Source organism: Mirounga angustirostris, unplaced genomic scaffold (genome assembly GCF_029215605.1).
Source record: "Mirounga angustirostris isolate CCGP_5_RB_7025 unplaced genomic scaffold, mMirAng1.0.hap1 SCAF_6, whole genome shotgun sequence".
Classification (NCBI taxonomy): Eukaryota; Metazoa; Chordata; class Mammalia; order Carnivora; family Phocidae; genus Mirounga; species Mirounga angustirostris.
In genome coordinates, this window is record NW_026991714.1 from 1,879,301 (window position 1) to 1,903,058 (window position 23,758).

A 23,758-nucleotide genomic window follows, 5' to 3' on the forward strand; every position below is an offset into this window, starting at 1 on the left:
CTGCCCTCCCACCTCTAACCCCCAGAGCTAGATCTCCACCCCGGACCAGAAAGCTTGGCAGGAAGAGGCTACTATTTGATGTGATCTAGGGGTCGTGGGGAAAGAGTCCCCAGAGGAGGTGGACCCTGGGGTGGGGGACAGGGTTGAACTCAGCACTGTTGCTATTAGGGGGTCCCCAGGCTGGGGAGAAAGGAGCTGAGGGACCCCCCCATTGGGGCTATGCAATGTCACGGCCCCTAAGGCCTTGTCCCTTCTTACCACCCCCCCAGCTGTACTTCCCCTGCGGGCCCTGGTTTCTTCACTGGGGCAGGGAAGAGGGAGGTGGGGCCCTGTCCGAGGGGAGCTTGCTACATCGTCTGCCGGCCTGGTGCAAAAGGAAGATGTGGGGCGGTCCTGTGTTCAGAAAGGGTCAGCCGCCTTCGGGACGGCAGCAGGAGAGCATCAGATCCTGCGTGGGCCCTTCCCTGTGGGGGCTCCTGTGACTGCCCAGGTCACGTGCCCCTGAAACCAGCCTGGCGGTGGGGCTCCCCAGCTGCAGCGGGGCCACGGCTTCGGGTCCCGGCGTCTGACTCCGGGGCCTCCCGTGCAGGAGGGGCAGTGGCGGGGCAGGGTGCCCTAGCTCCCCGTCAGGCTCTTCCAAAGACCTTGCCGGCCCTGCTGGATGTGGGGCTCGGGCCTTGACCCGACGGCCAGAGAGGTTTCTGTTCCCTCTTGAGTCGGGAGTCCCCTGAGATACATGCTCTCAGCCCAGAAGAGCTGAGCTTGCCGCCCCCCACCCCCACCCCCCGGGGAGCTGTCTGCCCCGTCCAAGTGGCCCAGAGCTAAGGGAGGACCGCAGGAGTCAGCCCTCCCCAGACACTGGGTGGCCAAGGGATTCGTTTTAGGCAGATCTGAGTCTAACTTGGCTTCTCCCTGTGTAGCCTCCCTGAGCTTCACTCTCCTCTCCTGTGAAATGGGACCACGGTGGTGACTAGCTGCTAAAATTCTTGGGTGGACCAAAGCTTAATAATGCAAACTATTCATGTTGGCTGGAGGGCCTGGGAAAGTTGACCCGGCCGGAAGGAAAATTCCTGGGTCTCTGGGGAAGGAGGACGTGGGACTGGCATGTTGAATAGAACACTTCCAGAGGCAGAAACGGGGCGTCGGGCTGAGAGCATGGGGCTGGAGCTGCCTCCCCCACGTGCCCCCCCCCCCCCCCCCGTCAGAACTCCTCCCTGTGACCCAGATAAGCTAATCTGTTCAAGCAGAGAGGCCCAGGGCCAGGGCAGGTCCCAGTCTGGGCTGGGAGGTGGGGAGGCGCAGAAGGTGGGGTCCAGGTGGGAGTTTCCCGGGACTCCGAGAGTCTTTGAAAGACTTTCCCTAGCGGCTTGGCCCCCGGCTTCTCCCAAGGACCTGGCCACCAGCCTCCGTGAAAGTCTGGGAGAGTCGACACAGTTGTCAGGAGGGGTCTGGCTGAGACCAACCCCCAGGCGAATGGAGGGGAAATGGGAGCAGAGGGGCAAGGAAAGAGGGCGAGGGGCCCTGACAGGGGAATCTAGGGAGCGACCTGGGCTACACGGTGACCAGTGGGATGGCAGGACGGGAAGGGCTCCCTGCCTGAGGAACGGGCATGAGAAGGACTTGGGCCGCCGGCTGGAGCAGGTCAGCCCTGCGATGGCTGGTGCTTTCAAACCAGCAGCCAGCCAGTTTCGGGCTGAGTGGGCCGGAAACTACCCACTTTATAGGTTGTGAGGCCTCGGTGCTAGACGCCTCATTAGCGCTGCGTTATGACGGGGCTCCCCCTGGGGCCTCCAGGGGCAGGTGAGCCACCACCACTGGGGGGTTGGGTGCCTCAGCAGCATGTCCCCGAGGGGTGAGCTCAGATGGGACACGTTCTGGGCCTCCGCCCGGCCTGCTGCTGGCCCGGGAGTGACGGGCACCAGGCTGCAGAGGGACGCGGTCAGCACGGCCGCGGGTGAGAGCCGAAGACAGCTGCTGCCGTCTCTCAGGACTGCGGCCCAGCTGGAAGTGGAAGTTTGAAGGTTAGACCACTGTAGGCACTTCCGAGTCCTGAGCAGTGAAGAGACCTCATCTTGTGGGTGAGCCAAAAGAGGAACAGAGATGGTGTCACGTCTCCTATCTGTGAGGGCTTGAGCAAGAGAAGTCACTCCTGGGCTGGTCAGACGGGATGTGGCATGACAGAGGGCAGAGGGGTAGCTGACATGACCTAGAAATGTTCTGGCCTTTTCAACTTTCTGGATGGATGGAGAGAGAGAGGAGGGAGGCCGAGGCGAGTCTCCTTTCATTGCCCGCCCAACCCCACCCCCAGTTCCGCCCAAGCCAGGGATCTGTCAGGACTCGAGAGGTGGAAATTCTGGTTTTCCAGAGCTCCCAGTGCTGGCTCTGGCACTATGGGTACCTGGAGGGCCGTGCTCCCGGCCCAGCCGGGCTGAGCCCTCCGTTACCCACCTCCGGGGCCTGGGGACCCCCTCCATCCCAGAGTCCGGACACCCGGGGTTCTGCTCTGTGGCTGGCTCAAGGGTATGTGGGATGAGGCGGGTGGCTGGAGGTTGACGGTCCTGGGGACACGGATGCAGCCACCCAGGGGGACAGAGCCCAGGGAGAGGGCCAACTGCAGGAGGTCCGGGCAGTGCTGGGAGCCTGCCTGGCCCCGCATCGCCTCCCTGCAAGGAGAGGGCCAGGTAGGCCTGGGCATCGAAGACCTGTGCCCGGCTGGGGCGAGGGGAGAGGTCAGAGCAAGCCGACTCAGGCCTGCCTAGGTCATCGGAGGGCAGGGGTGAGAGTGCGGCACCAGGGTGTCCACAGATCTGAAAGTGCCGGGAGACATGGGTCCGATTAACCTATATTTTAAGTGCAGGGATCTGCTCTTCCCGGGGCCAGGCAAGGGTTTAGGTTCTGGGCTACGGGGAAGGGAAGGAAAGGAGTAGACAGCAAGAAGGACTTCCTGAGAGTAAGGAGAGAAAAGGCAGAGCAGGGCCAGTGGTGGCCAGAGATCAGAAGGACAGGCCTGATGGCAGGACTCTGACCCCGAGGCGAGCGTGAGGCAGCCGGCTGGCGCCTGTGCATGATGGAAGCGAGACTCTGAGGGCACTCTGTAAAGGAAACTGTCCCCTCCCCGGCACCCCCACCCCCACCCCCACTTCTGCTGCCTGGGGCTCTCCCATTGGTCCCTGGGGGGGATGTGGTGAGGATGGCTCCCCCAGGGAGTGCCTGGGTGCCTGTTTCCTCAGAGCCATCTGGTGACAGCCTCCGGCTGAGCATGGCCCTCCTGGCCCTGGGCCGGGACCCTTGGAGTCTCCTGGGCCTTTTCCTCTCCCAGCTGTTTCTGCCGCTGCCGCCGACTGCAGGGGCCAGTGGGCAGGAGCCCCTGCCCAGGATCACGTACCGTGCAGGTAAGGGTCGCAGGGCCGCGTGCCTGCTGCCAGCCAAGCTGGAGGGGCGGAGGAAGAGAGAGCCCGAGGGACAGGGGGAGGAAAGGGACACGGGGAGCGCCAGAGACTGAGGAAGGAGTGAAGAAACTGTGTGGCCAAAGACTGAGTGAAGGGAGGGCCCAGGGTGCTTCTCGGAGATGGTGCTTTTTCTTTCCCTCACCCCCCGGCACTTCAGACCCCCAACTGCTTTCACGCCCCCACGCACCCCCAAAGCCAAGGTCATCCATGGACCTGGCAGCCCGGGACACGACAGGCTCATGGCAACCACACAGATGACACCGGACCACGCCGTGTCCAGTACCACGGACACCAGGAATAAGAGAGTCAGGGCAGCCCTTTGGGGTACGGGCACTGTCGGCTGGTTTCTTGCTGAGGCTGTGGGGGCCGCTGGCCCTCCCACCTCCAGGGAGAAGGCTCAGGGAAGGACTTGGGCCCTGCAGGAGGTGTGGGCGCAGGGTCTCCTGAGCATCTGTGTTGGGTGCTGGAATTACCAACAGAGACAAGACTCGGCCCTGCTCAGGGTGCTCGCAGGCCTGAGCGGGGAGGCAGGTGAGCAGCCAGCCGTGCTAAGGGTGGTCAGCTCAGTGAGCGAAGGACTTACACAGCTCTGAGGGAGGCCACCCCTTCCGGCACCTTGCCAACTTCTCCTTCTGGTCCTGAGATGGTCAGAGCTTCCAATGGTGATGCTTGGCTAGGCGGTCCTCTAACTAGGGCCAAGGTGCGCATGCGCCTGTGAGGGGACGGAGCAGCTTGTCCCTGTCGCTGGTGTGCCCCCTGGGAGCCAGCTCACCCCCATGCCCCCAGGTGACATCCAGGCAAGCCCACAGGGGCCTTTGAAGACATATGTGTCTGCTCTGCTCAGCCTGTGGCTGTGATTCTAGTGGTCGAATTTCCTGCTAGAGGAGGGGAAAGGGGGTTGGTGAGTGTGACCCTACAAGCCACACCGTCCTGTCTGTGGCTCCCAGGATCTTCCTGTCTGTCTGTCTGCCTTCTGCTCCCCTGCTCCTCCCTGGGGGAGGACCAGCGCCTCCTTCCCCTGCCCCCTTCGCCCCTCCGAGGCCTGGAAGAGTGTCCACGTGCCTCGCTCTATTTCCCGTCCCTTTGTCTGTCTCTTGGGTGCAGGCCACCTTTCCCAGCCCCAGGCTGTCATTAGCCTCTCTCTGGCTGCCTCTTCTCTCCCCTGTGGGCTCAACACAGAGCTCCTACACCACCAGCAGGCAGGGTGAGGGGAGGGGGAGGGGGAGCTGCCGATGGAGAGCGGGTCCAGCTGCCGAGGCCTGGGGAACACACTGCCAACCCTCCCCCCACACCTTGACCTCAGAAGTCAGTTGCCTGCCCACCCACTCCTCATCACTCACCCCTTCTCATCACTTCCCAACAGGGGAGGGACGCAGGGCTCTCAGCCTCTTCCACCAGAAGGGCCTCCAGGATTTCGACACTCTGCTCTTGAGTGGTGACGGAGGCACTCTCTATGTGGGGGCTCGAGAGGCCATTCTGGCCTTGGATATCCAGGACCTGGGGATGCCAAAGCTGAAGAGCATGGTGAGGAGGCTGGGGACAAAGGGTGTGGGCTGGGGGTGAGGGGGGCTGACAGCTGCCCCGTGCCTGGACCGCCCATGTGTGACTCACTGCCCATGCGCTGTCAACCCCAACCGGCGGTAACCAGCAATTCCCGCTACGTATATCCGGTCTGGAGAACAGAGAAGAAACCCAATAGTGGCCTCACTATTTGGGCTATCATGCATCCTGGCTGAATAATATTAATTGCTAAGATGGCTGATACGGAAATCATTGACATATGACAGAAATACTGACTCAAATTATATCAATAATCTGATATCCACCCACTGGTAGAAATCACCGAGACTTCTGTATTCAATTATAGTCACCCTACTAATGGGACAATGTGAGGAAGAAAGGGGGAAGGAAGGAAAGAAGGAGGGAGGGAGCGAGCAATTACTGAGCACCTTCCTTGTTGTGTCTGTCAGTGCGTGGTCTGTGGGCCACCTGCGCATATGGGATGCTGGTTGAAAATGCAGATTCTCTGAGGTGTGAGCCAGGAACTGGCATTTTGAACAATTTCCCCAGGAAATGTGTGGTTTGTCAACTCTGCCCTGCACAGCACGCACTGCGTTAGGTATTTTACGTATGTTCCTGGTTGTGCCCTCCAGAAGCTTGTGAGGTTGACTAGGACCACTCAACCAGTAAGGGGCTGAGCCTGGATGCAAACTCAGGTCTGGTTGCACAGGATGTGCGCTCCCACAGAGCTGCGCCCTGAGGAACACCAGTATCTTCAGAATAGTAGCCATGGTCACGGACTGCAGTTATTAGAGCTCATGTCACTGACCGCCATGCCCCGCTGGTGGCTTCCAACTAGACCCAAGGAGAGGACAGCAGGTCAAAGCTAGAGCGCAAGACCTCACATCCTCTCCCTCCCGACCCCCCGCTGCAGATACCCTGGCCAGCCAGTGACCGAAAAAAGAGTGAGTGCGCCTTTAAGAAGAAGAGCAATGAGGTAAGTGGAGGTGGGGGTTTAGGGGCGGAGAACCCCGGTCCCCAGACCATCACTGGAGGACGTCAGGTTGGGCAGGTAGCGGAGGAGGCTCCTTTCCATGGTGATCGTCTGCGCCACGTTCTGTGACGATGTCCAGGGACCGCCTCAGCAATCCCGGGCCCTCTCCCCGCTGGGAAGTGGGGGGCAGCCCGTGGGGCCCCGGTGTGTGGGGCAAGTGGCCAGACACCTGGATTCTCTGTCTCCCCAGACCCAGTGCTTCAACTTTATCCGTGTCCTGGTCTCTTTGAACGCCACCCACCTATATACCTGTGGCACCTTCGCCTTCAGCCCCGCTTGTACCTTCATTGTGAGTCACGGCACCCAGTGCTCAGACCCAAGCATCCCTTCTCACACCTAACCCCCCTCCTCTCGAGCTCTGGAAAACCCTGCTCTCCCGGATGTGGGACCCTCATGAGCTTCCTGGCCCCAATTCCCCTCCACGTCCCTCTCCCTCCCTCACGCCCCTCGTTTCCCAGACATGAGACTCTGGCGTTCTGGCCCCCAGCCTCTCCCCCCCTTTAGGAACTCCAAGATTCCTACCTGTTGCCCATCTCCGAGGACAAGGTTGTGGAGGGGAAAGGCCAAAGCCCCTTTGACCCTGCCCATAAGCACACGGCTGTCTTGGCAGGTGAGTATCGGGTTCCTGGCATCTGCTTTCCCGGGTCATTCTGTGAAATATGGAAGCTGACAGTTTCCTGAAAGGCAGGGGACAGAGGGAGGGAAAGGCAGGGGACAGAGGGAGGGGAAGCCAGGAGCCTCTGAACACCAGATCAGAGGGCGACTCAGCACCCCAACCCCCAGCTCCTGCTGATGCTGCCACAAAGGAGGTGGAGAGGGAGAGGTAGAGAGAGGTTCACATAGGTCTGGGAAGGGTCTTGGGCAGAGAAGAGGCCTGAGGTTCGGCCATTTGTTCCATAGAGCTTACAGAGAAATCACTATCCGTGTCCTCCCAGACAGACTCCCCACCTTGGCTTCCTGGACGAGGTGGCCCTTGGCTTTTGAGTGGGACCTCGAAAGATAGGTAGATGTGCAGGGAAGATGTTCCAGGAAGAGAAGGGTGGGACCAAGGTGTGGAAACAGAAAACACAGCCACCTCTGGAAGAGAGTGATTCTACTTGGCACGTGGTTCTGCTGGGTGTGTGAGGGGGCAGTGAGAGAAAGGTTGGACAAGGCCAGCACACAGAAGGACATGAGGGGTGGCTCCTCCCTGCGGCAGGGTTCCCTAACAACAGTGCTCAGTGGGGTCTGCCAGCTGGGCTATGGGCGCCACAGGAAGGTGGAGGGCACAGGAAGGGGGCCGGAGACCCATGTGGGTACTGGCCTGGGTCAGAGGCAGGTCTGAGGAGGGCAGAGGCCCCCTCCAACCGGGAAGCCTCCCGCCCTCTCCCCAGATGGGATGCTCTATTCTGGCACCATGAACAACTTCCTGGGCAGCGAGCCCATCCTGATCCGCACGCTGGGACCCCAGCCCGTCCTCAAGACCGACAATTTCCTCCGCTGGCTGCAGCGTAAGGACCCGAGCCCCCAGCACAGGTCTGGCCCTGCCCCGAGCGCGGGGACCCGGCCGGGCCGAGAGCCGCGTTCCTGCACTCCGCCGTCCTCCGTGCAGAGGCCCCTCTGTGCCGGGCGGCCCTGTTCGGGGGGGCGCAGTTCCCGACCCCGTGAGGCGACGGGAGCAGGCGCCCCCAGGGCACCCCTGGCCAGCCGCGGGGCATCCCGTCGGGCGGCCTGCCGCTGCAGAACCAGCCCTGGGGTGTCCCAACCTTAAGCCTATGTGCCCCGCCCCGCAGCGGACGCCTCCTTCGTGGCAGCCATCCCTTCGACCCATTTCGTCTACTTCTTCTTCGAGGAGACAGCCAGCGAGTTCGAGTTCTTCGAGAAGCTCCACACGTCCCGGGTGGCCAGAGTCTGCAAGGTCTGCGGCCGGGAGGGGGCGGGGCTGGCCGTGGAGGGAGCCAATGGGGAGGTGGCAGAGGCGGGACCGAGCGCCCAGGGCCCAGTGGGGGCGGGGGCGGGGGCGGGGCGCGGTGGGCGGGGCGTTCCTGACTCCGCCCCCGCGGCCCTAGAACGACGTGGGCGGGGACAAGCTGCTGCAGAAGAAATGGACCACCTTCTTGAAGGCCCAGCTGCTATGCTCGCAGCCCGGGCAGCTGCCCTTCAACGTCATCCGCCACGCCGTCCTGCTGCCCGCCGCTGCCTCCGCCGAGCCCCGCGTCTATGCGGCCTTCAGCTCTCAGTGGTGAGCAGCGCGGCGGGGACGCGGGGCCTGCACGCGGGTTGTGGGGTCCAGAGCGCTCACTCCACGCACTTCACCTAGGAAGGCATGTGCCCGTCACCACGTCCCAGGAATCTGACTCATGCCCTTCGTGTAGATGGGAAAGATAAAGCTCAAAGAGGTTCTTACTCCTTTATATCCTGCCGGGTTCCAAAAAGGATAGGAGGCAGTTCACGGAAGGCAAACATTGAGACCAGATAAGATCAAACCGATGAGGAAATGGGAGTAAAAGGAGAATAAGAAGGCAGGGATAGGGTCAGCACATCACAAATGTTTGTCATTTATGCAGTGTTGGGATGCTGGTTACAAACTTAGCTCTGAGCTTCCTAATGGCCAGAGCAAAGAGGGAAACACCATCAGTGTCACTAAGATAAAAAGTCATTGCTTGGAGGCTGAGAAAAGTTCATTGCATCAGTGTTTAGGTGTCTGCTGTCCGTGGGTCAGATACCAAAGATACCTGCTGTAAGCAGGGGCTGGTATCAGTGGCATCCAGAACTGAGAACATGGTGTGTGCCACAATCAGGTTAAAGAGAACAAGAGAAACCTGTCTCCACAGACCAGGGCTAGAGGAATAGAAGTAGCCTCATAGTCGGGCTCTGGTTGGTTGTCTGAGGATCAAGAATCCAGGGGACCCAAAGGAGCAGAGCTTCATCTGGAGCCTGTCAGGATCTAGTTACATTGCCCCTCCCATGGGTACAGCTCAGCCTGGGCAAGACAGGCAGGAGCCACCCCAAGACCCGAAACCCAATTAATTGTCCTTAAGGATAATCCTAAGATGGGCCAGAGTCAGGGGCTCTCCTAGCCCTTATCACCACGGCTGGGGGGAAAGTAGGCAGCAGTAGGCCAATCCGGCCCTCCACACTCCTGCCCTCCAGGGCTTTCTCACAAGGGTGGGTGAGGGCTGGAGGGGGAGCTTCATGGTAGAGCAGAAATGACCATGTCCCCTTGGGCTATCCCCAGGCAGATCGGTGGGACCAGGAGCTCTGCTGTCTGTGCCTTCTCCCTCAAGGACATCAAGCGTGTCTTTGAGGGCAAGTACAAGGAGTTGAACAAAGAGACTTCACGCTGGACTACTTATGGGGTCCCCGAGATCAGTCCCCGACCAGGCAGCGTGAGTACCACCCCCAGCACTGAGCAACCCTCCGCCCCCACTGATACACACATATCGCACATATCAAAGTATCTGTCATGGCACAATAAATGTCCAATAAATGTTAGTGCTCCCTGCCCTAACCAGTCCTGTCTGCTCAGATACACACCTGCTTCAGTGCCCCACATCCCATAGGTGTCCAGCCCATCCTACACACAGAGTCCCCCCCTCTGCTAAGTGCACCCCAAATACCTGGGTGTATCCCTGGGGAAACAAGGGAGCGTGGGCTGTGCCAAGGACTGCCTACGCTTCATCTGCATTTCTTATTAACTTTTGTGTTTTGATCAGAGTTGCATATGGCCACCATTAACAGAACCCTATAGATCTATACCGTCAGTTACCAAAAACAGCCCTGTGCCCTGTCTTCCCCTTTTCCCTCTCTAGAGGGACAACCACCTTCAACTCTCTTAGCTGATACTTTTGGTATTTATCTCCAAATCTCTAACATACTTTTATTACTACTTCTTGATGTTTCAGTTTCAGGCAGGATCTATTGAATTCCCGTTCTGGATGGTGAGGATTTACCTGTGCCCCCCACCCCCACCCAGTTATGTATGTGCCTATAGCAACCAGCAAGAACTGTTTCGGGGCATCTGTTTCCAAATTCATGTGCGCTGACATGACATTGGTGGCCCGAGACCAGCCAAGGGGGGAGTATGAGCCACGGCAGTGAACAAACAACGAGTCAGGGTTCCCTGACCCCCACTGCAACTGCTTTACCAGCACATCACTGCACCCACCCCTCATCTCCCAACATAGTTTTATAATAATCTTGGTTAGATCAGTATGTAGATTAGGACTCATGCACAGCTGAGCCAAGGAGCAGGCCCTGATTACTTTTCCTTTTTGCCTAATTTAAGAATTTCCCTGGGGTTAGTAATTATCTCTCTTCTTTTTCTTTCTTTCTTTTTTCTTCTTTTACTTTCTTAATTTTCTTTTTTTTCTTTTTTGGCTTGCTTTGTTTTCTAAGCTCTAAACATTAATTCAACCCCAAACTCTCCCTCAATGATCTGCATCTCTCTGAAGGCAGATCCGTTAGGCATTCTAACCGTTTCGTCTTCCTGGAGATTGTTCCTGTCTGCTGCAGTCTGGACCTCCATCCCGGGCACGGCCACCATCCTGGTATTTCCCTTCTCGTCATTCTGGGCATTTCCTTTGTATCTCTCTGTGACATCCTCATGTTTCTTACATCCCATGGCTTCTTCTTTTTTCTTCTTCTTTTTTTTTTTCACTATCTTTATTTTTTTAAGATTTTTGTTTTTAAGTAATCTCTACCCCCATCGTGGCTCAAACTCACAACCCTGAGATCAAGACTCACATGCTCTTGCGACTGAGCTGGCCGGGCCCCCCTTTTTCTTACTTTCTTATTTTAGTGGAGCAGAGCCTCCATAGATTCCTGAAAGAGATACATGGCAGGTACATTTTTTGAGACTGAATGTCTGAAAATGTCTTTATTCTACTTTTGCATTTGATAGTTTGATATGTGCATGTAATTCTAGACTAGAAATAATCTTCCTGCAAAACTTTGAAGGCTTGCCTTGTTATCTTCAAGGGGATGGACGTCCAGAGTTCTTCCGATTCTTAAGTCTCTGAAAGTCCCCGTTCTCACTGGAATCTAGTAGTGCCTTCTCTTTGTCCTTAGCTGTTCTGAAATTTCACAGTATTGCACTTTGATGGGACTCTGTTCCTTTATTTTGCTGGATGTTCAACCTACCCCTTCAGCCTGGAAGTTTAGTTCCTTCAGTTTGAAGTTTTCTTGAACAATTTCCTATTATGTTTTCATTTAACAAATATTTTTCGAGGCTGCCTGCCACTGTTCCAAGCTCTGGGGGACACAGCAGTGAACGAAGTGGACAGAAGTCCCTTCCCTCATGGAGCAGACTCTCATGTTAGGATGTTTTCTCACTTCTTACTGGGCCTCCTGGGCCGGTCCGCTCTGTCTTTAAATCCCAACCAGTTTCCCAAGCCTTTCGTTTTGCCCTACTTTCTGGGAGAGTGTCTCAATTTTATCTTCAAATCCTTCTATCGGATTTTTAATTCCTGCTAAAATATTTAATTTCCTAGATTTTTTTGAGCTTTTTTTAGCCTTTTAAAAAAATATTTTATTTATTTATTTGACAGAGAGAGAGAGAGAGAGACAGAGAGCGCGCACAAGCAGGGGGAGCAGCAGAGGGAGGAGGAAAAGCAGGCTCTCTGTTGGGCAGGGAGCCCGACGCGGGGCTCGATCCCAGGACCCCAGCTGGGATCATGACCTGAGCTGAAGGCAGATGTTTAACTGCCTGAGCCACCCATGTGCCCCTTTTTGAGCTTTGAATATCTCTCTCTCTTTTTTTTTTTAAGATTTTATTTATTTATTTGACAGAGAGAGACACAGTGAGAGAGGGAACACAAGCAGGGGCAGTGGGAGCGGGAGATAGAGAAGCAGACTCCCCGCTGAGCAGGGAGCCCGATGCGGGGCTCGATCCCAGGACCCTGGGACCATGACCTGAGCCGAAGGCAGACGCTTAACGACTGAGCCACCCAGGCGCCCCTGAATATCTCTTTTATAAAAACGTTCTACTCTAGTTTGTTGTTATTTAAACAGGTGAAATTTTCCGACCTGGCTCATGCCATTCAATTTCCATTTCTGTCGATCACACAGTGGTATAAAGCAGCAAAACTGGGGGCACCGGGTGGCACAGTAGGGCGCCACTTGGTTTCGGCTCAGGTCATGATCTCAGGGTCTTGAGATCAAGCCCCACGTTGGGCTCCATGCTCAGTGGGGAGTTTGCTTGAGATTCTCTCTCTCCCTCTCCCTTTGCCCCTCCCCCTGCTATCTCTCTCTCTCTCTCTAAAATAAAGAAATCTTTTTTTTAAAAAACAGCAAAACTGAAGGGGGGATGATTGCTGTGTATGTTCTAAATTGCTTTGAAGGGTCTCATTTGAGATAATTTGCCTAAGAATCTTGATCTTTTTTATTTTATTTTATTTATTTATTTATTTATTTTTAAGATTTTATTTATTTATTTGAGAGAGAGAGAGAGCACATGAGAGGGGGGAGGGTCAGAGGGAGAAGCAGACTCCCTGCCGAGCAGGGAGCCCGATGTGGGACTCGATCCTGGGACTCCAGGATCATGATCTGAGCTGAAGGCAGTCGCTCAACCAACTGAGCCACCCAGGCGCCCAAGAATCTTGATCTTTTTTAAATATTTGGAAACATCCAATAAAAATGAAAAGAAAGGGGCGCCTGGGTGGCTCAGTCATTAAGCATCTGCATTCAGCTCGGGTCATGATCCCAGGGTTCTGGGATCAAGTCCTGCATCGGGCTCCCTGCTCGGCGGGAAGCCTGCTTCTCCCCCTCCCACTCCCCCTGCTTGTGTTCCCTCTCTCGCTGTGTCTCTCTGTCAAATAAATAAATAAAATCTTAAAAAAAAAAAAGGAAAGAAAAAATGTTCTATAATAGAGAATGTCACACATGTATACAAAGTAGACAGAATAGTACAAGGGACCTCCGTATACCCACACATAGCCAAGCAAACTTGTCTCAGCCGTGCTCCACCTACCGCCCCCCCCCCGCCCCGGGGTATTTTGAAGCAGATTCCCGACAGGGCATTTTATCTGTATTAGTGTTGTAAGCTGCTGTAACAAATTACCACAACCTCCTGGCTTCAAACAACAGAGATGTATCCTCCTGCGGGCTGGAGGCCAGGCGGTGGAAGTCAGAGCACCAGCAGGGCGGAGGCTCTGGGGGAGAACGTCTCTGCTTCTCCCCCAGCTTCCTTCCGTTGGCGGCTGGCAATCCTTGCTGTTCTTGGCTCGTAGACACCCCAACCACTGCAGTCGCTGCCCCCGTCGTCACTTTCCCTTCTCCTCTGTATGTGTCCTTCACTTCTCGTGAGGACACTTGTCACTAGATTTAGAGCCCATCATAATTCAGAATGAGCTCATCCCAAGACTTTTAATTATATCTACAAAGACCCTTTTTGCAAATAAAGTCACATTCATGGGTTTCAGATGGATGAATGGGGGGGCACCAATCAACCCACTACATCGTCCATAAATATTTTAGTATCTCCAAATGATAAGGGCTTAAAAAAATGGCCGTAGTACCACTTCACACTGTAAAAATGAATAATTCTTTAATCTAATATGCATTTAGTATTCAAATTTCCAGTAGTCTCAAAGATGTCTTAAAAGTTGTTTAAAATACAGGATTTTTTTAAAGATTTTATTTATTTGAGAGAGAGAGACAGGGATGGCGAGAGAGAGCATGAGCGGGGAGGAGAGGGAGAATAAGGCTCCCCGCCGAGCAGGGAGCCCGATGTGGGGCTCAATCTGAGGGCCCGGGATCATGACCTGAGCTGAAGGCAGACGCTTAACCAACTAAGCCACCCAGCTGCCCCCAAATCCCATTTATTTGAATCAAAATCTAAGTAAAATATATAAGTTTGGATTAGCTATTTTTTTTTCTAGTTTATTTATTTAAGTAATCTCTATAACCAATGTGGGGCTTGAACTCACTGCCCCGAGATCAAGAGCGGCATACTCTTCTGACTGAGCCAGCCGGGCACCCTTTAGATCATTGTTCTTTTAAGTCTCTTTTAATCTGTATGTTCCCTTTTTTTTCTTGCCATTTATTTGTCCTATAGAATTTTTCTCAGTCCAGATCTTGGTGACTATGGGTCTCTGTGGTGGAGGTGCAGTATTTCCTACACCTTCGTTGGAGGTTGGGCCTAGAGACTTGGTCAGATCAGAGTTTGACTGGGGGGAAAGACCCCTTCACCGTGGTTGTGGGTCTTCTTCCGGGTCATGTGTGGCGTCCAGCTCCCTCTCTGCCGTGGGGCTCCTCTTCTGTAGCATTATGGTCTGGTTTCACCGGCACATGGTCTTCGCTCAGCTCTCGTAAGACAGCAGTAATACTTCACTGTGAGGGTCTCTTTTCTCTGCATCATTTAGCTTTTTATTTGTTTTTTCCATTGATTTGCTTTGGTCTCTTTCGTGTTCATGTTTTAACTCACACACCTGGTGGCCCTGGGCTCTCCGCTCGCATAGGAGTGGGGACCGTGAAGCTCTCTGGAAGTTTTGCCCCTGGATGTGACTCGTCAGCGTGGGCCCCTTGTTGCTCATGGAAGATGGCCTGGTTGGGCGGTTTTCTTGCGGACCACTGGTATCAACATTGTCAGGGCTTACCTATGACCTGCACTCGGTTTTCTGGAGGCCTCTTCCAGCCTTGTGCTTGGAGGGAGACGGCCTGGCTGCTGGCACCAGGGGGCCGGGGGGACGTGTCCCCAAATGCACTGCGCCTCTCCGCCTTCACCCCTGACTGCTGCCCTCACCCAGAGACCCTCTGCTTTCCCGTCTCCGGAGAAGGAGCCTCCAGTCCTGGGCCGAGGCCCGCAGGGTCGCGCAGGGGTGCGGGAGCCCAGGCTGCCAGGTGCACAGACTTTCAGAGGCTCTCCTGACGCAACCCCGCCCTTCCCACTTCCAGAGCTGGCCCGCAGCTCATTCATGACCTTTAGGAATTCTGCCTTGTAAATCAGATCATTTTGGCTACCCAGGGGCTGGCTTAAGAAGATTCTTTTCTTTTTTTTTTCCTGCTCAGTCTTTTACCATATTTGTTCATTTGCTTTTCAGCTTTCACCCTGTGGCTGTCTTTGCTTCCCCCTTGTCCCCCCCTTTTCGGGGGGGAGGAAGTGAGAGTAGGTGCATGTGCTCATTCTGGCATCAGAATGAAATACAGATGTTATTACCTCACATTGCAGATAAGGAAATGGAAGCTCACAGAGGGGAGTAACTTGTCTGAGGACACAGTGGCAGGTGACCGAGTGGGGCTGGCCCTGAGATAGCGCCCTGGGGTGTGGAGGACAAGGATCCCGACCGAGATCAGGACACGGCGCATGGCACGCTGGTGTGGGCAGGGCCTTCAGGGAACAGCCAGCCCACCCCCTGTCCACCGCCCCCTCCCCATTTTATGGGTGAGGAAAAGGAGGCCCTGAATGGAGAAGGGGCTCCACCAGACTTGTGGAGCAGGTTCATGCGACACCATCCCTTTCTGTGACGTCATTCAGTGACTGGCTCAGCAAACATTTATTGGGCACCAACTGTGTGCCCGGGCTCGTGCAGTGCAAGCCTGGGGCTGCTGACATGAGTGCATCATCCCTCATGCTACTTCCTGCCGGCTGCCAGGCACCCATGGGGAAGGCGTCAAGGACGGGAGAAGGACAACAGCTAACATTTGTTAAGTTCTTACTTCATGTCACTTTCCACATATCCGTGCGTTTCCTCTGCACAGCAAGCCGGTGATACGCGGCACTGTGTGCAGAGCCTGGAATGCCAAGCCAGGCAGCCCCAGAGGTCCATCGCCTCCTGAGAGGAGGACCGCCTTGAGGGAGGCCCAGCGGGGGTGGGGGGGGGCAACAGTGAGCTTGCAGGAGGGAGAGCGCTGATCCGATGCGCCTCCTTCCCCCTTTAGTGCTCCGTGGGCCCCTCCTCTGACAAAGCCTTGACCTTCATGAAGGACCATTTCCTGATGGATGAGCAGGTGGTGGGGACACCCCTGCTGGTGAAGTCTGGTGTGGAGTACACGAGGCTTGCGGTGGAGACAGCCCAGGGCGTCGATGGGCAGAGCCATCTGGTCCTCTACCTGGGCACCGGTGAGTAAAGGGCTCCAGACATCCCGCAGCGACCAAGCAGGGACCGCAACTCAGGTTGCGGAGGGAAACCTTGGAGTTCGTTCACTCCTGCTTTCATTCCGCAAATGCTTCCTGAGCACCTACTATGTGCCTGGCGCCCTGCTAGGCTCTAAGATATGGTGGGGTTACCCAACAATGCAGTCTCCATCCTTTCTGAGCTTTGAGTCTGGAGAGGGTGACGGACAAAGGAACACAGAGGGCTTTGCTGGCCTTAGCGGGAGCTGTTTGTCTCCCAGAGAAGCCACGTTAGGGCCACATTAGAGCCGTGAAGAGCGGCCAGGTGTCGGGCGGCTGGGAGCAGCGAGGGCAGGGCCTCTCCTTCAGGAAGTTGGCTGTGAAGGGCAAGTGGGGAGGGGGTGACTGGAGGAAGGGGGGGTCCCACCAGCATGTTTTTTTTTTTTTAAAGATTTTATTTATTTATTTGACAGAGAGAGACACAGTGAGAGAGGGAACACAAGCAGGGGGAGTGGGAGAGGGAGAAGCAGGCTTCCCGTGGAGCCGGGAGCCCGATGTGGGGCTCCATCCCTGGACGCTGGGATCATGACCTAAGCTGAAGGCAGACACTTAACGACTGAGCCACCCAGGCGCCCCCATGCTTTTGTTTTTAAAGATGGAAAGGTCCTCAGGCTCTAGGAGGGAGGCAGACGGTGAAGAAATGGGCAAGCCAGGGGGTAACTGGCAGGTGAATTGCAGAGGGAGCAGAAGCTGGAGTCCAGGACGTGGGTGGGGGCCAGCCCTCTGCTGGGATGGGGTGAAGGAATAGAAGAAGGTAAGGCTGGGTGGGTGTCCGGCAGGAAGCAGAGGCAGCTTTTACGGGCAGTCTTTTGTGATGGTCCAGGAGGAGGACACGGGGTCTTGGGCTGGGAACGAGGGGTAGAAAAGGGGGAGGTGTGAGGAGAAAGGGGTGGATTCAAAAGTCAGTGTGTAAAGAAGGAGCGAGAGTCAGCAGGGGAATGTGCAAGATTGCCGGGCGTGTGTATGGAGGGCCCAATGGGGGTGGATGACCTTGAGCTTCCATGGGAGAAAGCTACAGGTGCGCCGATCCTTCCAGGACACGTTCCCAGCCACTGTATCCGCTGCGCACATACTGGGTCCCAGCAGAGAGCAACAGACAAAAGCTCGGTGCTTGTGGAATGCATGCAGACAAACAACGAACGTACCACATGAGCCAAGGACTTAGCGTGTTATGAGACTAGAAACTGATTTTGAGGAAGGGTGGATCCGAATGCCAGCCGGGGAGGTGGCAATTTTTAACAGGGCGGTCAGCGCAGACCTCCCTGAAGTCCTTGGAGGGACAGCTGGTGGAGGTGAGGGTGGCTGCTGATGGGGTTTCTGCAGAAGCGCCTAGCTGCCCGCTGCCCCAAGTCCGTAGAGGAGTGGGTTGGGTTCTTGCAAAGGAAAGACAGAGAGGCCAGGGGTTCCAAGCCGTTTATAACAGCGTTCCCGTCAGCCCCACAGCATAGAGGGGAGCAGCCTGACCAGCCTGAGTCCGTGCTCCCTGTCTCTCCACAGCCACAGGCGCCCTCCACAAGGCTGTGGTCAGTGGGGACGGCAGTGCTCATCTGGTGGAGGAGATCCAGCTGTTCCCTGATCCCGAACCTGTCCGCAACCTGCTGCTGGCCCCTGAACAGGTGGCAAGGGGCCTTCTGCCCAGGCGGGGGGCTTGGGTGCTGGGTCCTTACTGGGTGTGCAGAGGTCACTCTCCCTCTCTTTTCCAGGGCGCAGTGTTTGCGGGCTTCTCAGGGGGCATCTGGAGGGTTCCCCGAGCCAACTGCAGCGTCTATGGGAGCTGTGTGGACTGTGTCCTGGCCCGGGACCCCCACTGTGCCTGGGACCCCGAGTCCGGAACCTGCCGTCTCCTGCCCACCCCCATCCCGTAAGTGCCGGGCCTGGACAGCGGTGGAGGCTGGCCCAGCGGGACCTTCTTACCCAGCATGTGGGGTTCTTCCTCTCTCCAGGGGCGACTGGCACAGCCCCTCCCAGGACCTCCCTCCTATGGCAGAGGCTCCTCCTGGGACGGGGTTGCAGTCTTGAAGCTGCTCCAGCCGGCCTGGGTTTACCTGCCCTCTTCTCTGTCCCACCCTGCCCCCCTTCCTCCCTCCTCTTCCCGCTTTGGTCTGTTTCAAGGCCTGAGGTTTGCTTTCCCTGCCTTCTCAGGAAGTCCTGGAGACAGGACACGGAACAAGGGAATCCAGGGTGGGCATGCGCCACTGGCCCCGTGGGCAGGAGCCTCCATCCTCAAAGCCGCCCCCAAATCAGTGAGTGTGGAACCAGGGGGTGCGGGGGAAGGCTCAGGTTGGTGTTCCCCCAGAACCTGCCCGGCTTGAGAGCTGAACACCCAGACCTGGGGTGGATTTGAGTCCTGGCATCAGGAGGGAGGATAGGAATTCCGAGCTGGGACCCAGGGTTGAGGCTGAAGTCTGTTTTGGTGTCAAGAGTCGGAGTCGGATGGACTGAGGGTCTGGGATCCAGACTGGAGATAGACGAGGGAGCAGAGCTGAGTTTGGGAGCTGAACTGGAAGGTGGAAGCGGGGAGTCAGGGTCCAAATGTCGGCAGAGCTTCCCTGCCCTCCTGCTCCCCTCCCTTAGCCGTCTCCTTCCTTCATCTACAGTTAAAGAAGTCCTGGCTGTCCCCAACTCCATCCTGGAGCTCCCCTGCCCCCACCTCTCGGCCCTGGCCTCCTACCACTGGAGTCGGGGCACGGCCAAGCTCCCAGAAGCCTCTTCGGCGGTCTTCAACGGCTCCCTGGTGCTGCTGCTGCAGGGTGGGGTGGGGGGTCTGTACCAGTGCTGGGCCATGGAGAATGGCTTCTCGTACCCTGTGGTGTCCTACTGGGTGCACAGCCAGGATCAGCCCCTGGCCCTGGACCCCGAGCTGGGGGGCATTCCCCGGGAGCGTGTGGAGGCCCCACTGACCAGGGTTGGTGGCGGGGCCGCCCTGGCTGCCCAGCGGTCCTACTGGCCCCACTTCCTCACAGTCACTGTGCTCCTGGCCTTAGTGCTTTCAGGAGCCCTCCTCATCCTCCTCGCCTCCCCAGTGGGGGCTCTCCGAGCCCGGGGCAAGGTGCAGGGCTGTGGGACCCTGCCCCCGGGGGAGAAGGCCCCCCTGAGCCGGGAGCAGCACCTCCAACTTCCCAAGGAACGCAGGCCGTCTGCCAGCGATGTGGACGCTGACAACAACCACCTGGGCACCGAGGTGGCGTAGACTCTGGGCGCAGGCTGCCGCCGCGTAGAGTAGGGCAGGCGCCCGCCGCGCTGCTGGGGGACCTGGGGCAGCGCAGCCCTGAGGGTGGGGGGGGACACAGAACACCACCTTCCCACCTTGTCACTGGTGGCCCTCAGCGGGGCTGGACCCAGCAGCCTGACCCCCCGTGGGCCTCCCCTCCACCGCGCACATGGGCCCTCCAACGGGCCGTCCCAGGCCTGGACCAAACAAGAAGACCTAGAGTGGATCCCTCCAGAAACATACTGCTCCAGGAGCCCCTAAAACACGAGACTGCTCCGGGCCCCTGTGGTAACGAAGCCCAAGGTATACACGAGTGGGCACGCCGCTGCCCGCCGTCCCTGGAGAGCCCCCCCCGCCGGGGGCAGCAGCCACCCCCACGGACACCAAGGCTCCACTGTCCCAGGGCCCTGCAGGGAGCTGCCCTGTCCTGCCCCCTTGTCCGCTGAGCACCGCTGACTCCCGGCAAGTGACCACCTTCCTTCTTGTTTCAGTTGGGGCAGACTGTGACCCCCTGCTGTGCTTGAGGAACAGGGCTAATCTGAGCCTTGTTCCCGCCTCTCCTCTGGCTGACCTCTTCAGCCCCCTCCTCTCCCCTTTCCTTTATTTTGGGATTCAGAAGACCGCTTGTCACAGACAGTTTATTTTTTATTAAAATAAAAAGACAAAGCTCACGACTGGTGCGGTTTCTGTGGGAGCCGAATGCTGCAGCAGAGGACCGCAGGGCGGAGGGCCTCAGCGGGGAGGAGCTCCAGGTTTGTGGGGCCCAGCTGCCTCCAAGGGCAAACCACCTGCCCTGCCACCTGCCCGCCCAGAACCAACCCCGCGGTGCTTTCCTCATCCATCGCCGCTCCCCGCAGCTGCTGGCCCCACGGTCCCCGCTCCCCTCTTGGTGGACTGAATTTACGGAGCAACCAGACCGTACAGCCACCCCCAGCCTGGCCACCCCCTTCCCCCCGATCTGACGATCTGACTAGCTGCGCTCTGTGCACACCCCTGTGTGGAGGCTTCCCAGAGGCTCCTCTCCGCAGAGACCCCAGCATTGCCCTCACCCTACCATCCCCCTCTCCCACCAGCCCCTGCGCTGGGTGTTCTCTGCAGGGTCCAAAGAAAGGAGAACGCTGCACCCCGCCCCCTCCACTGGCTCTCTTTCCCCATTCTTACCAACACCCAGAGGGGGTCCTTTCTGGCTGCCTGCCCATGGCTCCCCCAGAGAGGCCCTCGCCCCCTTGCATGCCCTGTGCTCTGGCTTTCTCCCCTACCTCTCTGCAAAAACGACTCTCTGAAGCTACCCATAAGCCCCACCGGGCCTTGATCTCTGTGCCACCTTCACACTTGGCCACTGTATTCCCATAACTCTCTTTCTCTGGGGCTTCTTTTTAAAAAATGTTTTTATTTTTAACATGGCACAAAGCAAACAATGTGTACTTCATGTAAGCGGAATCACACAGTATTTGGCCTTCGGCAACTGGCTTTTTTCACTCCCGTAACATCCTCAAGGTTCATCCATGTTGGCGGACTTCCTTCCTTGTTGGGGGCTGAACACTCTGCCGCTGTAGGTACGTTCCGCAGCTTCTTCACCTGTTCACATGCTGGGGGACACTCAAGTTGTCGCACTTCCTGGCTACGGTGAACACTGCTGAAGAGGTCTTGTGGGGGACAGTGCATTGCCTGCCCTTCTAGCTACTGCTTACCTCCACTTGGACACACCACAGACATCTCTAATGCAACATGTCCCAAATTCAATTTATCATCCCCTCCAAACCTGCTCTCTCTCCCATGTTCCCCTATGCTAGCTAATCACACTGCAACGTGGAGGCTTGGGGCTCACCCAGCACTTCCTCTCTCCCACCCCTCCACTCCATTGGCTGGGTCCCCACCCCATCTCCTCCTCCTCCTCGCTTGCCTGGGAATTCCTCAGAACCTCTGCAGTCCCAACAGGTCCTGACCACCTCACCAAGGCAACCAGAGCCGACCCCTAACCTGTCTCATCCACCTTTCTGCCACTCGCATCCAGACTCCATTCTCTGGCCTGGGTCAAGAGGAACTTACTAAAAAAAAATTTCTGCCTAAAATTTGAAGTGGCTAGGGGAGCCTGGGTGGCTCAGTTGGTTGAGCGTCCGACTCTTGATTTCAGCTCAGGTCATGATCTCAGGGTCGTGAGATGGAGCCCTGGGTCCGTGCTCTGCAGGGGGTCTGCTTGAGGTTCTTTCTCTTCCTCTCCCTCTGCCCCTCCCCCTGCTCGTGCACACACGTGCTCTCCCTTTCCCTCTCTCAAATAAATAAACAAATTTTAAGAAAAAAAAAAAAACTTGAAATGGCTTTTCATTCACTCCAGAGTAAAGAACTCCAGAATAACCTCCTGGGACAGTGTGCCTTTCCTCTAGTCGCTCCATACACACCTTGCACCACATGCTCACCAAGGCTGAGCACCTTGTACTGTTTTCCGGAAACCTTTACTGAGTGCCCAGCATCATTTCAGGCCTTGGTGACACAGAGATGAACAGACAACCTGCCTAACGGAACTAACAGTGAGGTTCCTTGAGGCATGCTGTTTCTTCCACCTGGGACATCATCCCCTCTGGATTCTTCTCAAACCTATCACACCGTCAGTGCCCTATGTACACCTCACTATAATCCCTTTTATACACTGTTGCTGCTTCATTGGGTTTCTGTGTGCCTGGACAATACTCTCAATGCTGAAATCCTTTCATTCATTCAAATATTTACTGAGCACCTCCTATGTGACAGGCACTGTCAGGCACCGATGGCACACTAATGAACAAAGCAGACACAGTTCTTGTGGTCATAGAGCATACATCCTAGTGTGGGAGACAGATGACAGAAATAAGTCAAACAGGTAGGGTGCATTAGATGGTGATGTGCTGGAAAAGAAAAAATTGAGTTGCAGAAAGAAGGTTGAGTGGAAGGAGTGTCTACAGTTTTAAATAGGAGATTCAGAGTAGGTCTCATTGATAAGGTGAAGCTTGAACAACGAAACAATGGAGTAAATGAAAGAAAGTACAGGCTATGTGGATGCCTGCAGGAAAACTTCCAGACATAAGAAGAAGCCGGTGCAAAGGCCCTGAGGCAGGAGTGAGAGTATTGGATGAAGGGAGAAAGATACTGGGTGTGCAGGGTCGGGGGGAGATTGTAGGACCCTGTAGGCCTTTGCCATTGTAGATATTGGCTTTTACTCCGAATAAATGGGGAACTGCTGGAGCATTTCTAACAGATGAGGGGACATGATCTGACCTAGAATTTAAAAGCGTCACCCTGGCTGCTGTCTTCTGATTAGAACATAGCAGAAGCAAGAGTGGAAGCAAAGAAACCGGTGAGGTAGCTTCTGGAGTCACCCAGGTGAGAGTGGTGGCTGAGGCCAGGCAGGCAGTGTGGAGGTGGTAGGAAATGGCCAAGCTCCGGCCACATTTTTGAGATGAAGCCCATGGTGTCTGATGACCGGCTGCATGTGATGGGCGAGAAACGGAAAGCGTGCAAGGATGTCCCCAGATACTTGGTCTGTTCAAACGGAAGAGGGGACTTACCAATGAACCGATGGAAGGAAAAGAATGTCTATTCAAGTCCTTTGTCCATTTTTAAATGGGTTGTTTGTCTTTTGTTGTTGAGTTGTGGAAATACCTCATTTGAAATGAACCGACTCTCCACCCCAGGCTTTCCAGTCGCTCATTTAAAGAGCTCTTCCTGGGGTGCCTGGGTGGCTCAGTTGGTTAAGCGACTGCCTTCGGCTCAGGTCATGATCCTGGAGTCCCGGGATCGAGTCCCGCATCGAGTCCCGCATCGGGCTCCCTGCTCGGCAGGGAGTCTGCTTCTCCCTCTGACCCTCCTCCCTCTCATGTTCTCTGTCTCTCATTCTCTCTCTCTCAAATAAATAAAATCTTTAAAAAATAAAATAAAATAAAGAGCTCTTCCTCTCCTTTTAAATCCAAATATAGGTAGCTTCAGAGCCGGACGAGACCCTAATGTCACTCACTCCACCTCCAGGATGGCCCCTATTCCTGCAATTTTTTGAGTTCTCAAACCTCAAAATCGGTTGCCTAACCTCAGTCCTTCCTGCTGCACATTGGCCTGTTTGGCACCACAGACGAGAAAAGTTACGCAAAAATTACAGATTAGATTGGAAGTTAGATTTCCAATAGACCCGAAACACAAGGTAACCCATTTACAACGGGATCCTCAAGAAGGCCCAGGTGACTTGGCTCCTGAGCACCGAGAAAGGACACGCACGCGCCGTAGAACTGAGGGCATGACGAGGCCCACGAAGGCGTGGCTTCTGCCCGAATTCAAGATGGCCACGGGCCCCGCCCATTCCCCCCTTCCTCGGGGCGGGGGGGTTAAAGCTCAGCGAGCCATTGGTGGACTTGCCCACGGCGTAGCCCCGCCCCACCCCGCGGGGGGCGGGAATGACAGTGTTTCAATTTCCGGTTCCGGCAGTA

General features: G+C 56.1%; 1 protein-coding gene across 1 annotated transcript; it reads left to right on the top strand.

The window, feature by feature from the left end:
- Positions 1 to 23,589, top strand: SEMA4A (semaphorin 4A). The gene is made up of 14 exons (XM_064593719.1): positions 1 to 3,392; positions 4,813 to 4,973; positions 5,884 to 5,946; positions 6,194 to 6,292; positions 6,508 to 6,613; positions 7,377 to 7,493; positions 7,776 to 7,900; positions 8,052 to 8,224; positions 9,221 to 9,371; positions 15,862 to 16,042; positions 17,594 to 17,712; positions 17,800 to 17,957; positions 18,239 to 18,339; positions 18,694 to 23,589. Exons 1-14 carry the CDS (start codon positions 3,191 to 3,193, stop codon positions 19,284 to 19,286), a joined length of 2,349 nt encoding a protein of 782 aa, XP_064449789.1. The 5' UTR covers positions 1 to 3,190; the 3' UTR covers positions 19,287 to 23,589.
- The last annotated feature ends 169 nt before the right edge of the window (positions 23,590 to 23,758 follow it).

Excerpts from the sequence above, each read along its gene's own strand:
- SEMA4A (XM_064593719.1), top strand. The coding sequence starts at position 3,191 with ATGGCTCCCCCAGGGAGTGCCTGGGTGCCTGTTTCCTCAGAGCCATCT. Across the intron at positions 6,614-7,376 it reads GCACACGGCTGTCTTGGCAG|ATGGGATGCTCTATTCTGGC; the intron begins GTGAGTATCGGG and ends CCCTCTCCCCAG. Across the intron at positions 17,713-17,799 it reads TGCTGCTGGCCCCTGAACAG|GGCGCAGTGTTTGCGGGCTT; the intron begins GTGGCAAGGGGC and ends TCTCTTTTCCAG.